At 46.2% G+C, this 15,209-nt stretch overlaps 1 protein-coding gene across 1 annotated transcript in view; it reads left to right on the top strand.

Moving 5' to 3' along the window:
• STPG4 (sperm-tail PG-rich repeat containing 4) overlaps positions 1-15,209 on the top strand; it is a gene marked incomplete at its 5' end in the record, with an annotated part of 32,484 nt that extends 17,275 nt beyond the window's left edge. Inside the window, 2 exons of the mRNA XM_080913824.1 lie at positions 10,841-10,945; positions 15,071-15,209. Coding sequence (XP_080769950.1) covers positions 10,841-10,945; positions 15,071-15,187 — 222 coding nt within the window. The 3' untranslated portion in view covers positions 15,188-15,209. The remainder of the gene's footprint in view (positions 1-10,840; positions 10,946-15,070) is intronic.

Genomic DNA, 15,209 nt, shown 5'->3' with positions numbered 1-15,209 from the left:
GTAATTGCCTAAGGTGACAAGGCCATGAAAGGAAGAGTTAAGACGTATACCCTCCCCATAATGTCCCGAAAAGCATGACGTGGCTGCCTTAGGAACCTGTGGTCTGCAGGTAGTAGGAGCTGATCTGGGGCCACAGAAACAGTATGTAGCAAAATTCGTGAACATATCCCAGAAGGCATGGGAAACAAAAGAGCAGCGAGATATCCCAGGGGGACCACCACACGGTTGGGAAAGAACCCAACTTATATTGAGAATAAAAGTAGAGACAACCTGGGGGGAGGCTGTTTGTAAGGCAAAGGGGAGGGGAGAATACCTGGCATGCTGGGGGAGGGGGGAACAGGCTCAGCATCTTGCCCAAGTGAAAAACAAGGCACCTCTTAACTCGAGATAAAACTGTGTTACTCAGCCGCCAGGAACACGCTCCTCAGGTAAACAACTGACGGGCGTCTGATACACGGTGTTCAGTGGGAGGAGAGGGGAGTCGTGCTGTGACTCAACCCAAGAAGCAGGCAGCGGCAAATAGCAAACAGCACTGCCCCGACCGCTAAGAGTTAAGCAGGCCTGTTTGAGGTTCCCCTAACGAGATGTGAAAAACTGTTTGGAGTGTTAGTCAGGAGAGGTTGGCTAAGTGTTGCATCAACGAAATTCTGCACACACCTCTCTGGGCTGTGTCACACGCTCTTGGAAAAGGCAAACGAAAGCACGCCTCAGGCGATGAACTCAGGCTAATGTTTGGTGTTCATTAGAAGGTTGTTGCTACCACTTTTTCCCAAACTGTATTTATTAAGATCACATTCTCAAAAATTTTTAAAAATTTACATTGATTTGTGTTTGTGTGTTTGTGCATGGGCATGTATGTGCTTGCACACATGCATGCCAGTATAGAGGTCACACACAGGTCAGGCCACATTTGCAGGATTCAGTTCTCTGGACTCTGCGGATTCTATCAGGTTGACAGGGACAATAGCAAGGTAAAAACTTGCAAAGCCAGTCAGCCCAAAATTTTAAAAATTAAAAATATAAGAGAGTAAAGATAAATTCATATGAACTTCGGTGTTTCTGATATTTTATGGTAGCATAGTGAGTTTTTGAAATAATGTTTTATTTGTGTGTAAATCTGGGCACTTGAGCGCCGTGGTTCACCTGTGGAGGTCAAAGGACAGCTTCTGAGAGGTCTCAGTTCTTGCCCTCTCGGGCCCCAGCGTTTAAACTGAGTTTTCAGGGTTCTGTGGCAATGGCTCTCCTAAGTCATTTCACCAGCCCACATCTTGATGTTTGGTGACTTGATGTTATTTCTGACTCAGGGTTTTGCTCTGTAGCCCAAGCTGGCCTCAAACTCTTCCTACCTCACCGTCGCAGGCAGGGTGCACCCCACCCCCTCCCAAGGCCAGCGTTGGCCTTAGGAGAAACAAAACACCAAATAGAAGAACAACTTGAAGTTATATTTTCCCAAACACATCTCTCAGGACTTTGGGAATCATTGTTTTGGAAAGACTAAGAATGTCAGCTGTCTCCTGCCACGGCTGTATCACGGCCGTTCTAACTCTGCCAGGTCTCCTGGACCCACCCAGCCTTTCCCTGTGCCCTGGGCACTCCCCACTTTTATTGCTTCAGGAGAGACTACATTTTTGGTGGCAATGGTGGTAAAACCTTCGTGCTCACATCGAAGCTCACAGATTGTTTCTAGTGCACTGCTCAGAGACCACTTCAGCACAAGGGAGAAAAACAGACATATCAACCATCCTGCAGGTGCTGGCACGAAGAGAGGTTTATGTTTAGTGTTGGGATGGGCTTTCACGTAGCCCCAGGCTGCCCTTCACCCTTCGACCTCTGAACTCCTGCCTGTACCTCCCAAGTGCCCTGCCACACCCTGCTTTTCATTCTTGTCTTTTGCCTTAGTCACTGTTTTATTGCTGTGAAGGCACCATGGCCAGTGCAGCTCTTATAAATGCAAGCATTTAATTGGGGCTGACTTACAGTTTCAGAGGTTCAGTGGGCTATCATCATGGTGGGGAGCACGGCAGCATCCAGGCAGGTGCTGGAGCAGGCGTGGACAGCTCCAAAGGCAGGCAGGCAGACAAACAGACAGACAGACAGACAGACAGACAGACACTGGGCCTGGCTTGGGCTTTTAAAACTTTTAAAACCTGTAACACACTTCTTCGGATGAGGCACACCTCCTAACCCTTCCAGTCCTCTGGAATGTCACCACTCCCTGGTGACTAAGGACTCAATATCAGAGCCTGTGGGAGGCCATGTCATCCAAACCACCACAGCTTTCTTTTGGGAAGGTGTGCAGGCTGCAGACTGAGAAAGCCCCTTGTTAAATCCACGTCACCATTACGGACCTCTGTGCGCTCTCTGGTCACAGGTTTTGTCTGGTAAATTACCAAGTGTGCTTTAACATTCTCCTGCTGTTGCTGGTTTGTAGAAACTCTGAACAAAAATGCCTATTTTCTAAAGTTTTTCAGGAAATTTGCCTTTATTTGGTTTTATTTATACAAAAGGTCAAAATACAAAATTGGGTGGTTTATTGTTGCCTTCTGGTCTAGGGGCCCCAGGGAAGAAATAAATGTATAAAACTTTCTCCCATAGCTGGTGCTCAAATGTACCAAACAAGAAGTGAAATCTAGTTTTTTCTCTTTTTTAAACTACAAATTCAAATTTAAGTTTTGCTTCAGATATTCTTTAATTTCCTTCTAAATTTTAATTTTTTTTTAAAAGACAGGTTCTCTTCATGTAGTCTTGGGGTTGGCCTGGGACTTGCTATGTAGATCATGTTGGTCTCAAACTCAGAAATCCACCTGCTTCTGCCTCCTGAGTGCCAGGGTTAAAGACATGCACCTCATGTCCAGTGACGAGACCTCTGACTCCAAGTCCTCTGGACCGTGTTTGGGTTTATGATGAGGTCACAGTGCCACCTGAGCCTGTTGACTCTGACTCAGCACAAGCTGCTGCCCTGCTGTGTGTGAAACCCCGTCACCAGAAATCTGACCCGTGGATCTCAGGCATCCGGCACAGGCGAATACTGGCTGCGTCATCTCCTTTTCGGAACAAAGTTAGCTATAAAATATGCACACACACACCTGTTCTCCTCTCACTGTGGACTGTGAGGAGCCCAGTGGAGGTTAGTCTACTGGGTTTGCATTGGAATCTCTCAGCCTACTATTAAATATATAGTATTTATTCTGAACTTGTTTATTCGGTTACCATTGTGAATTCATGACTATATTATACAGTGTTTGAATCCATTTCTCTAACCCTGCTAGATGAATTTTATTTCTTGATCTTTTATTCCAATTTCTTACTCCTTTTCCTGTTCCACATCAGCTGTCCTTTCCTGCAGGCTCTGCTCACCTTAAACTACGCTTCCCATAAGTCTCTTGTTTGCTGTCAGATACATTTCAAGACAACTTCTCAAAGTGTCAGGGAGAGGTTTCCAAAGCCCAAAACATCACATGCCTCAGGAACATGTAATAGTGTTCAAATGCTTTCATTCTTAAATAAAATGAGTACAAAATATTAAATTTAAAATCAGGAAAAACAAAATGCCTCCAGGGGATATGCTATACCCTTCATGGGATATTTTAAATATATATATTTGATGTACAGTTTTTAAATTATTTTTTTATTTTTTTAATTTTATGTTTATAGATGTTTTGCCTGAACATATCTGTATGTCACATGTATGAGCACCCATGGAGACCGGAAATGTCATGGAATCACCTAGTACTGGAGTTAGGGACAGTTGTGAACTTCCATATGAGAGATGGAATTAGAACCCAGGTTCTCTACAAAAGCCAGTTTTCCTAATTCCTGAGCTAACCTTCCAGCCCCTTAAATATGTTTTCATTAGCATATTTTATTAAGACATGATTCATTGTGACAGTCTCATGTGTCGGTGTCAAAGACCTTAACCAATTCAGCCCCTTGTCCTCCCATGTCACCTCTGCCTCCTGATGACTGCTGTCCCCTGCCCCAGCCAACCATCTACTTTCTTCTTTCTCTCTTTTCTTAATATAATTAATGAGGTTTGTTGTGTAGCTCAGTTGTAGAATACTTGCCTAGAGTGCCTGGGATCCTGGGTTCAATATCTCACCCCAAAGAGAAAAAGAATGAAAGCAAGGAAGGAAGAAAAAAGGGAGGAAGGGGTAGAGAGGGAGAGAGGGGGAAGAGAAGGAGGGGGAGAGGGAGGGAGGAGTTAGGGAGGAGAGGGGGGGAGAGGGAGGGGTTAAAGAGAGAGAGAAAGGAGAGAGGGGGGAGAGGGGAGAGAAAGGGAGGGAGGAAGGGTTAGAAAGGAGGGGGGAGAGAGGGGGAGGGAGGGAGGGGAAGAGAGGGGGGAAAGAGAAGAAGTTAAAAAAAGCAAAAAACAAAATGAGTTTGAACTTGAAAACCAAAGTCCTCCCATCCTGAAGTCATTTTCACTCTGCTCATATAATAGATGCACTTATGTGTGCACATGCACACACAGACACACATAAACACACACACAGACACACACGAACACACACACAGACACACATGAACACACACATAGACACACATGAACACACACACAGACACACATGAACACACACAGACACACATGAACACACACACACAGACACACATGAACACACACATACAGTGACACATGTTCTTACATACAGACCTGTTATAGACTTCTTGTTCTATATTGGGGGATTCAGTAGGTAAATGATTATATTTTGTTTCCAAAGTGTAGGGGTTTCCCAGGAGAAGTATTTGGAAATATAGTTAGAAAATGATATTTAACCTTAAATTGCAAATGTAAGGTTGTACAGCTATTGGTGATTTACAGTTTTATTGATTTCTTAGAAGAGTTTTTACACTTTTATTTTATGTGCATTAGTGTTCTGTGTAGGGTTAATCCGGCCACTTGGGGAGACAGGGCAGAGGAAGCTGACAGCTTACCCTGTCTCCAGCCATCCATTGCTGGATGGGAATCAGCCGCAGGACACCGCTCAGGGGTGGGGAAGCCCAGCCTGTGGTGTGGGACAGTGGGACAGTCAGAGCTGGCTCAGGGGCCCCAGGCCAGTCTGTCTGGTTTTCAGGCTCTTGGATACCCAGGCAACGCAGCACCAGCACGAGCTGAGAACAGACTGCCCCAGTGGCAGACTTGATCTTGGCTTGGTTTGGCTTGGTGGCAGCCATGGCTGGGAGCACAGAGGCCTACGGGAGATTAGACAGTAGCTCTGTAGACAAGGCCTTCCCCATGGCTCCCCACGAAGGATCCTGATGAGAAGAGGCAGTCCGTGGTTTTAAGACACTCATTTTCATGGTGGAAAGTGGATGAGTAAAACCATATCCCACTTCTTAGGGTAGGCCTGAGATTAAACACCTTTTGCAGGGAGGCGGGTCTGGGAAGGAAAGGTTACTGGCTAAGCCTCAAGGCCTTTAGGTACCTCATTATAATGGAGATCTGTCTTGAGCCTACTTGACCTGTGGTCATGTCCTCTACCTGTGGGGGGCCTTGGGGCATTGCCCTTACATGACTGATGGCCACAAATCTATGGAGTGCTGTGGCTAGTGACAGGGGCCTGGTTTCCCAGGGGAAGGGCCTACTGTCCCGTCAGGGTCACTAAGGTTTCTAGCGTTAGCTCAACTGGGCACCAGGCTACCGTTCATGGTCCCACATGGTCCCACAAATCTGTATGAATGAGGCAGGTGGGTCAGAAGTTCAAGCTGACCCCTGACTACACAGTGAGTTTGAGGTGAGGCCAGTCTGATCTACATAGCAAGTTGCTAGTCAGGGTACAAAATGAGACCCAGTCAAACAACAGCAGAAACAACAAAGAATACAGCCCAAAAACATCTGAGACAGACAGACTGAGAGAGACAGTCAGAATGGCAGTCACCAGCACCAAACCACAATAGCCTCACTGACTGTCCTCTCATGCACAGAACAGCCAGCCATAAAAGCGTATCTTCAAAGGAGCCAGGCCGAGGGCTGATTCTGCCTCATACCTGTAATCCCAGCTCCTGGGAGCTGGCGGGAGGAGTATCAAGATTTCGGGCTAGCACTGGCTACATCGAAAGTCCTAAGATATCCCAAGCTACATCAGACCTCATCTCACAACTAAACAAAATTGAAAACCAACCCAAAGAGCAAACACATCATCAAGGAATTGTTGATAATGATAATAACTTAGTTCCAGAAGGAAGAAATGAACTTTAAAGAATTTTACGTATTCACTCAAGGACCATTTATAGTCACTAAAGTGATGGCTGAAAACACTATAAAATGGCACTTCACATTTTGATGACTTCATGGATCAGTTTGAAATGCAGCAGGCTGTAATTTCAGCATTCAGTAGGCAAAGGCTAATGGATCTCCATAAATTCAAAGCTGCCTGTTCTACATCGTGAGTTCTAGGCCAGGGAGAACTGCATAGTAAGACTCTGCCTCTGGATGAATGAATGAATGAATGAATGAATGAATGAATGAAGTGGACAGGCCTGGAGAGAGGAGGACCAGAGTTTGGTTCAGAGCACTCACATAGCAACTTAATAGTCTGTTAACTCCAGCTCTGGAAGGTGTGCTGCCCTCTCCTGGCCCACATACACAGGGTGCACATAACTCAAGCACATATACACACATTAAGTAAAGAAATAAACCTTTTTTTTTTAAAGAAAAGATGCAACATGCAAAAAAATATAAATTGTGATTAATTTGGATGAGATTATGTATATGAAAAAGCAGGAAATGTGAGCAAAATTGCTTTTGCTGGCTTTGTGAGGTACTGTGATCTGTAAGGTGGTTATTTCTTTTCTAATGCCTTATGATTTCTCAAAATACAGTCTTAGAAGACAGATAATGTCTTCTTAGTGGAAAGAAATCTGATGTCAAACGATCGCGTTTTCTCTTTTGGATGGAAAGACCATGTCCAGCCGTGTTGGTATTTCTAACACCTGGCAGCCCCGTGTGGCACACGGAAGGGAAGGAGAGCCAGGCAGATGGAGCAGACACAGTGACACAATGTGTCGTCCGTCTCCATGATCGAGTGACAGCACCCTGGGTGCAAGTATCAGAGTGTACCTTCCTCCGTATCAGAGAGGGCTGGCTCATCCCAGCAGTCCTGAAGGAATGAGGTCAGCTAAGGCCTCAGCTGACAGCCTGACATTCCATGGGGAACAGAGAGTAATCAGTAAACACGGTCGGATGGGATAAAGCAGAAAATTCTTTTCTGCTCGGATGGGACTTGGAAATGAGGGTGGTTATGATCCTTACTCTGTCTCCCCACTGAGAGCCGCACTTGTGGATAACACAGTTTGGAAAATGTGTTTCAAGTCTAGTCACAGAGCTACTAGGATTTAAAGATATGACATCTATTCTGGCCATTGTTCTCTTATAATAAAACCAGCCTGGGGAACTTTTCCAGTAGTGTTGACACAGACTGAACTTATAACAGTGTCTGACTACAAATGGAGAGAGAAGATGAAGAAAAAAATAGGACTTTGTTCATTGCAAGTGATAGAGACCCATCCCAAATTAGCCTGAGCAAACCCCAAAATAATATACAATAATGTAAAGGTCAGTTGGTGTCTTAGTCTGTTTCTAGTGCTGTAACTAAACACCACAGACTGGATAGGTTATGCAGAAGCCAGGTTCTTAGACTCACTCTCGCTGTGATGAAACACCAAGGCCAGAAGCAAGTTAGGGAGGAACAGGCTTATTAAGCTCACAGTTTCATCATCAAAAGCATCGAGGGCAGGAACCTGGAGGCAGGAGCTGATGCAGAGGCCATGGAGGGATGCTGCTTACTGGCTTACTCACAAGGCTTGCTCAGCCTGCTTTCTTATAGAACCCAGGTCCACCACCCACAGGGGCTCTAACTCATCAACCACTGGTTAAGAAACTGTCCTGCCTGATTTCGGAGGCATTTTTTCAACCAGGGCTCTGTCCTTTCGAGGACTTCAGCTTGTGTCAAGTTTTTATAAGCTATCCAGGACTGTCACTCCTTGTTGATGTGATACGTGAGGATACCACCATTAACCCTTTCCTTTCTTACTCTCTCCCGGGATCTCACAGTAAAATCACAGACCTCTAAAGTTCAGAGTCTTCACAAATTCAAACAGTACAAGTTCAGTCTCTTTAAAATAGCCAGTCTCTTTATGTGTTAACTATTTTCTTCAAACCCAGGGCCCAGTTGCGGTATTTTGGACTTTTCTGTGAGTTAGATCAGTGCAGGCAAGTTACCAGTTTTCATTTACCTTCGCAATGCAGCAATTATCCCAAGAGTCAGGGCGAACAGGGTGCCCTCTCCAGACCTTCCTCCAGCCGTCTTGCCTTGCAAATGCCTCCTCTTCCTCCTGTTCATTCCAGCTCAGACCAGTTTTCAAGGGACTTCTTGGGGACCCTGGGACTATACCAGTTTGCCCTCTCATCACATTCATCTCTTTGGGTAACATGTACATTATATATAATACTTTTTTTCTGATGTTCCCCACTAAAATATAAGCCTCTATCTATCCATCTATCTATCTATCTATCTATCTATCTATCTATCTATCTATCTATCTAATATTTTTCTTGTCTTCTAGGACTCAGTTCTCCTAATGGAAAAGCAGTGATTTTGTTGTTGTTTTGAGACAGGGTCTCTCTGCATAGCCCTGGCTGTTCTGGAACTCACTCTGTAGATCAGACTGGCCTCGAACCCTGGGAGCTTCCTGCCTCTGCCTCCTGCTGGTGTTGAAGGTGTGAGCCACTTCTGCGCAGCTGAAACACTGGCTTTCAGTAGCAGTATTTTAAAGAAGACAAAGGTTTGTTTAAATGCTGTACAAGGTCCTTTAATGAGCAGTTTAGGCTCGACTTCTCCACACTGCTCAGCTGAGCGTGGCTTCTGTTTTCATAGCTGTGGGGGCAAAGGGCATGAGGCCAGCTGGCGGAGAGAGGGCAGGACGTGTGTCCTCCCCTTGAGGATGGCCCCTGCAACTGCACATCTCAGCTGATTTTTTTATTCTGATGTGACTTGTGTGGTTGTACCTAAATGTCCAAGAGACCAAATTTTGAGTTTTTATTCTGGGCACACATGTGCTCAACCCAAATAGAATACCAGATATTGGGAAACGATCATTTTCAGCTCATTGCCTGGAACATGGTACGTTAGTTGAAAGATTTAATTAGAGGAACACTTATGTTTTCATTTTCTTGGCTGTTGTAAAGCAACACAGAATGACACAGTCGGGTGTTCGTTACACCCAGTGAGAGGGATTTCAGAAGTTCTGGGTTAAGCGGTCGCTTTACTGGTTTCTTCTCAGTGTGAGGAGACTTCAGACTGTCTTCTGTCCTAGTTGTGGGGCTTGCTGGAATGTCTTGGCGTCCCTTGTACTACAAATATTTCTCTCCTTTTGTCTTCATATGCTATTTTCTCCCCACCCCCGTGTGTGTGTGAGCATGTGCGTGTGTGTGTGTGTGTGTGTGTGTGTGTGTATGTGTGTGTGTGTGTGTGTGTGTTCGTGTGTGTGTGTGTGTCCAAATGACTTCTTTCCGGCAAGGGGAACACCAGCCACACTGGACATTATGCCCACTGGGATGACAAGACCTCAGTGTGAATTAGACACTGTGTCCAAATAAAGTCACACCCAGAGGTCCTGGCAATTCAGAATTCAGAGGATTAAAACATTTTCGAGTTGTATGTGAGGTAGCATTCAAAATTCAACACAATCAAGCACAACGTGAGTTCACTGGCTATGTAAGTTTGGGGGTGGAGACACAACTCAACAGAACAACTTGGGGTGCTGTGATCTGCTGCCACACTCTTGGGGAGTGTAGGCGTTACTGAAGGCCCTCCGTTCTCTATACTCTCAGCGACCATTCCAAATCAGAGCCAAATAAGTCTAGTTTCAGGGTCAGCACTCCAGAAAAATCCACAGAGCCCCAGTACGCAGCAGCATGGCTACCTGACCATGCTGAGTCCTGCCTGCATCCTCCTCACGTGTGAGCTGCCCCAGCTCAGGGCAGATGGCACTTCGTTCATCGCTGTGACTCCCACAGCTGCCTTTGGTAAAAGCAACTCTGATTAGCAACCAAAGGGGAAGGGTCCATCCCGTTATCATCAGGAGGGATGTTCAGCATGAAAAGTTTCCTGTGGTTTCTGCTGACCCTAAGTTCTGGGATTCAAGCCAGGTGGCAACTCTGTCGTCCTCTGGGGCCAAGTGTCAATAGCTTATTGTGCTGGCTAGTTTTCTGTCAACTTGACGCAAACTAGACTTATCTGGAAGGAGGGAACCTCAACTGAGAAAATGCTTCCATCAGATCCTACTGGAGGGCATTTTCTTAATTAGTGATCAATGCAGGAAGGCCCAGTGCATTGTGGGTGGTGCCATCCCTGGTTCTCGTGGTCCTGGGTTCTATAAGAAAGCAGGCTGAGCAAGCCAGGGGAGCAAGCCAGTAAACAGCACTTCTTCATAGCCTCTGCATCAGCTCCTGCCTCCAGGTTCCTGCCCTGCTTGAGTTCCTGTCCTGACTTGCTTCAGTGATGGAAATATACACCAAATAAACTCTTTTCCTCCCCAGGTTGCTCTGGTCACAGTGTTTCATGACAGCAGTAGAAACCCTGACTAAGATGCACCCCCAGGTGACTCAGTGTCCTTTTCTCCTCTCATGATAATATTGGGGCAGCTTAGCAGATACATGGCTAGTGCTCTACTTTCCTGTGTTTTAGGTTACACTCATATAAGACTTTGCAAACCCAGATCAAGAAGTTTCTATTACATCAATGATTGACATATTTATTTGTAGAAGGCAGATAATGCCTTAAAATACATCACGCATTAGTGAGAATAAAGTATTCTTTTACTTTTTAAAACTGTTTTTCAGCGTGAGGGCCCTGGACCAGGTGAATATAACTTGAAAGCACCCGAAACAGGCTCCGTTACCTCTTGTTTCCGATCTAAGGTTCCCCGATTCTTGCCTCTTGGTTCAGTAAGTATTTTAAGAGACTCACTGTGGAGATGGGTAGGTCTTAGGATTCCACCTGTGTGGGTGGGGGCGGGGCAGGTGGAGGAGGGACCTGTCAGACACCGGCACACTGCTCTGAGTGTCTGGAAGCCTCTGACTTAGGACCGCCCTGGGTTCCAAGACTGTAGCCGCTTTGCAGTTCTCTGACCAGGCTTATTTGGACTGACACTGGTGTGAGCAATGCAGGAGCCAGCCGTCTGGAACTGTGTGTGTGCGTGTGGCTTCTGGAAGCCTAAGGAAGTCAAAGGTTGAAACCGAAAGATTCTTCCTAAAGCAGATAGGACCGTTACCTGGAAACAGACTTTCCCCTTTCAGAGCTGGGTGTGCTGGGGCAGGGGCCTCAATCCTCTGAGCACGAGGGAGGCTGCTCTTTGTGAATCTGAAGCCAGCCCTTGTGTGTGTGTGAATGTATGTGTATGCATGTATGTGTGTGCATATGTGTTTATATATGTGTGCATGTTTGTGTGTTTCTATGTATGTGTATATGTACATATGTGTGTATATATGTATATATGCATGTTTTTGTGTTCCTATGTATGTATATGTGCATATGTGTGTATATTTGTGTCTATATACATATATTTTAAAGGAGAGATGACTTTGGTTATAAAAGCACTGATTACTCTTCAGAAGGACCTAGGTTCTACTTCCCAGCACCCACATGGTGGCTCACAATCATGTGTTACCTCAGCTTCAGGACATCTGAGAGCCTTGTCTGGACTCCTCAGGTACCAAGCACGCACAGGGGCACAAACATACATGCAGACAAACACATAAAAAATTAAAAAAAAATTTTTTTTTGTAGTTGAAGAAAGGTGCTGGGGGTGAGGAAACACACACACACACATACACACACACACACACACACACACACACACACACACACACACACACACAATAGGCACACAGGGTAAAAGCAGAGGGGGAACCTGGGGAGCGGGGAAAATCCAGTCTTTCTGAGGGCTGTTTTTTTACATCTTTGAAGAGTTTCCCTCCCCTTCTTTGGGATTGGTCAATGTGAAGTAAAACAAGACAGTTGATTGGCCCACAACTGTGTGTATCCTGTGAGGATCCAGCCTTGGATTTGTTAGCCAGTTCATTAGCAGGAGCCTGCTCTTGGAGGAAGACACTTGTGTCTTAGGTCAAGAGGGTGAGAAAGAAGCCAGCCATCTTGGAAAGTTCGTCACTGCTCTTACCTAGCCATGGCCCCTTTCTTCCCTGTGAAAGTCCACCAAGCCTGGGAAGTGTTTGGAGTTAGGCCCAGCAGGCATGGAGGGGTCAGCTTGCCAGTCTTACTCAGGATAAATGCCCAGGCTGTGGGCTGCAGAACTGCTTAAGCCCTTGTCTGAGAAACATCTCCTTTTTTTCTTCTTCAGAGTAAGTGTGTTTTCCTGTCTCAGGTGATACATCTGGGATAGTTCTAGAGCCCGAGTGAGAGCTATCGGCTCCTCTGAGAGCTTTGCTTTCTGGGTATTGGTCCTGATTCGGGTACTCAAAGTCAGGGACTACTGCGTATCCTGCATATCAGATTCCTTCTTTTAAAAAAGAACTCCTATCCTTATAGAGGACCAAGTCACTCTGCCAATGGTTGATCTGAGAGATGGGGACAGATTTGTCACATGGGAACAAGCTACATAACTCTCCATGGGAACCTCCACAAAAGTGGGCCGGCACCTCTTCCTCTTCCATAGAGGAGAAGTCTGCAGGCCAGCCGGGTTTCCCTTGGAATCTAGAATACTCATTATGTTATGAGGTGTGAGAATTTAAGGGGATAGCCAAGAGTAAACTTTTGGGCTCTGGGAATTAGGAGTCCAACAACAGTAACTGCCCACAGGCACCCTTTGTCGCCCGATAACCAAACCCCAAGAAAACTGAGCAAATTACTAGAAAGAGCAGCGTCCACCAAGTAGGGGCTGGAGTCCAGGGTTGCTGCTTTCTCTTAGAGGAAAATTTTAGTGTCACCTGGTAATAGTGAAATTAGGGCTGGAGGATTCTGTGGATGGAGAAGAGATGGAGCCACAGCCATCAGCCTTTTGGGGGGGGGGGTGTGTGTATACCACCCCCAACCTCATTCTGTTTGCCTGCACACTCACGTTGCAACCCATTAATAGCACTAATAAAGGTTTCTGCTTCCCTTGACATGTGGCCAGGACTTGATTAGATTTCCAGGCTGCTCCTTTGCTTTCGGCCAAGCAAACATCCTGTCTTTAAAAGCGGCTTTTGTAGGCAGCTGATGTCATCCACCAGGCTGACTGCTCTGTTCCATGTTCAGGGGGATGCTGCGTCCACCCACGGCCTCCCAGAGAGGGAGGATGAGGGAGGGCAGACATGTCCGAAGCAACAACAGTTAATGATGGTGATGGATCCAACACACCGGCTGCCGACTGGACAGAGCACTGTCCGATTCGTCCTCCTACCAGGCGAAACCACTGTACAAATTGGTGGTTTGGTGCCATACTGGGCCCTGCTGCTAGGACTCAAACCCAGGCCTGCTGGGTCCCGAACCCTTGTCATCATGGTTGTCCTCTTTCTTCTTCTTCTTTCTTTCTGTGTTTGTGTGTGTGTGCGTGTGTGAGAGTGTGGGTGTGGGTACATGCGTGAATTGTGTGTGTATGAAATATGTGGGTAAGTGAAAAGTATGTGTTGAGTGTGAAGTGTCTATGTGAATGTGAACTCTGTGTGTGTGATACACGCATGTGCCTGTGCAGGAGTATGGGCCAGAAGACTGCATTAGGTACCGATTTCTAGCATTCCCTGCTTTATTCCTTTGAAGCACAGCGACTCCCTGAGTGCATGTTTTTCCAGCTAGGAAACCAGCCAGCCCCAGATGTCTGTGTCTGGAGTCACGCGCACACTCATGGCCGTGACTGCTGGGATCTCAGCTCAGGCCCTCGTGGTTGCCTAGACAGTGCTCTTGACTATTGAGCCACCACTGGAGCCCCTTTCTTCCTAATTTTTTTTTTTAAAAAAGACAAAGACAAGATCAATTTGGTCTAGATCTTCCTGCTTCCTCTTGAATGCTGTATTTACAAGTGTGGCCATCATGCCAGAGTCCTTGTCACTGCACTGATGCTCTTTCAAGGGGCCCAAGAATGTGTGTGCATCCCTCATGGGAAGCACTGACCAAGAGCTAAAATCTTGGTCTCAGGAAAGAAAGTCCATTTCTGCTTTAAAATGAGACTTTGACTAACTACCTGACAAAATGCTCTGTTCAAGAATTTCAACAAAGCAAACACATGATGTTTAAAAATGAGCACTCTGGGCTGGAGAGATGGCTCAGCCGTTAAAGGTTAGGCTCACAACCAAAAATAAAAATGAGCACTTGGGTCAGTCATGTGGTGATGGCCCATGCCTTTAATCCCAGCACTTGGGAGGCAGAGGCAGGCAGATCTCTATGTTCAAGGCCAGCCTGGTCTACAGAGTGAGTTCCAAGACAAGCAGAGATACAGAGAGAAACTTAATCTTAAAAGCAAAACAAACGAAAAACAACCAAAGGCACTCAGGCTAGAGAGATGGCTCAGGTTGAGGCTGTTTTTGTAGAGGACACATGTCAGGAGGCTCACAATCATACACGTATACATGTGTATATGCCCACAAACATACACACAAAAGTTGCTGACTATAAGAGCACATGGAGCCCACAGAAAGGGCTCATATACCTCATTCCCTCATGGGAAGCAGTTTGGGCTTTTGACTTAGACATGTCATTGCAGAAACCCATCTCTCCAGCCACTTGCTGCTAGAACAGGGTCTGGGGGAGTGCTAGGCCAGTAGACCCGACTGCTGCTAATAGTCAGGAGGAAGATGGCGTCCTCTGACAAGAGCTGCCTGCGCTATACCACTAGGAGAAATGTGCTCTGAGTCTCAGGAGAGTGTGAATGGCCCTCACCCCAGCTGGATCGCAGTCACTGGCTTTTCTGCCCTTGTCTTGGCACCTCCCAGTCCCACAGTGACTCCCAAAAGGTGCCACTTCAGGTCCCAGGACAGTCCTTATGTCTCTCAGGGAATGTGTTGGCCACAGCTCATCCAGGAGCTGGACACAGGCGTTTAGGGTGCCGATCTCATCAAGCCCCATTTTCTTTGTTTCAGAAAACACCAGGCCCAGGAGCCTATACACCTTCGAAACAGTTCCCCAGACAGTCCTCAACTATCGCCAAAATGGGCAGAGAACACAGCCTCTTCTTCAACAACACAATCGGTTTTTAAATAAAACAATATTGGTGCCAAG

The sequence above is a fragment of the Micromys minutus genome, assembly GCF_963924665.1.
Source record: "Micromys minutus genome assembly, chromosome: 3".
Taxonomy (NCBI): Eukaryota; Metazoa; Chordata; class Mammalia; order Rodentia; family Muridae; genus Micromys; species Micromys minutus.
Note: the sequence above shows the minus strand (reverse complement) of the source record. Positions and strands in the feature narration are given on the sequence as shown.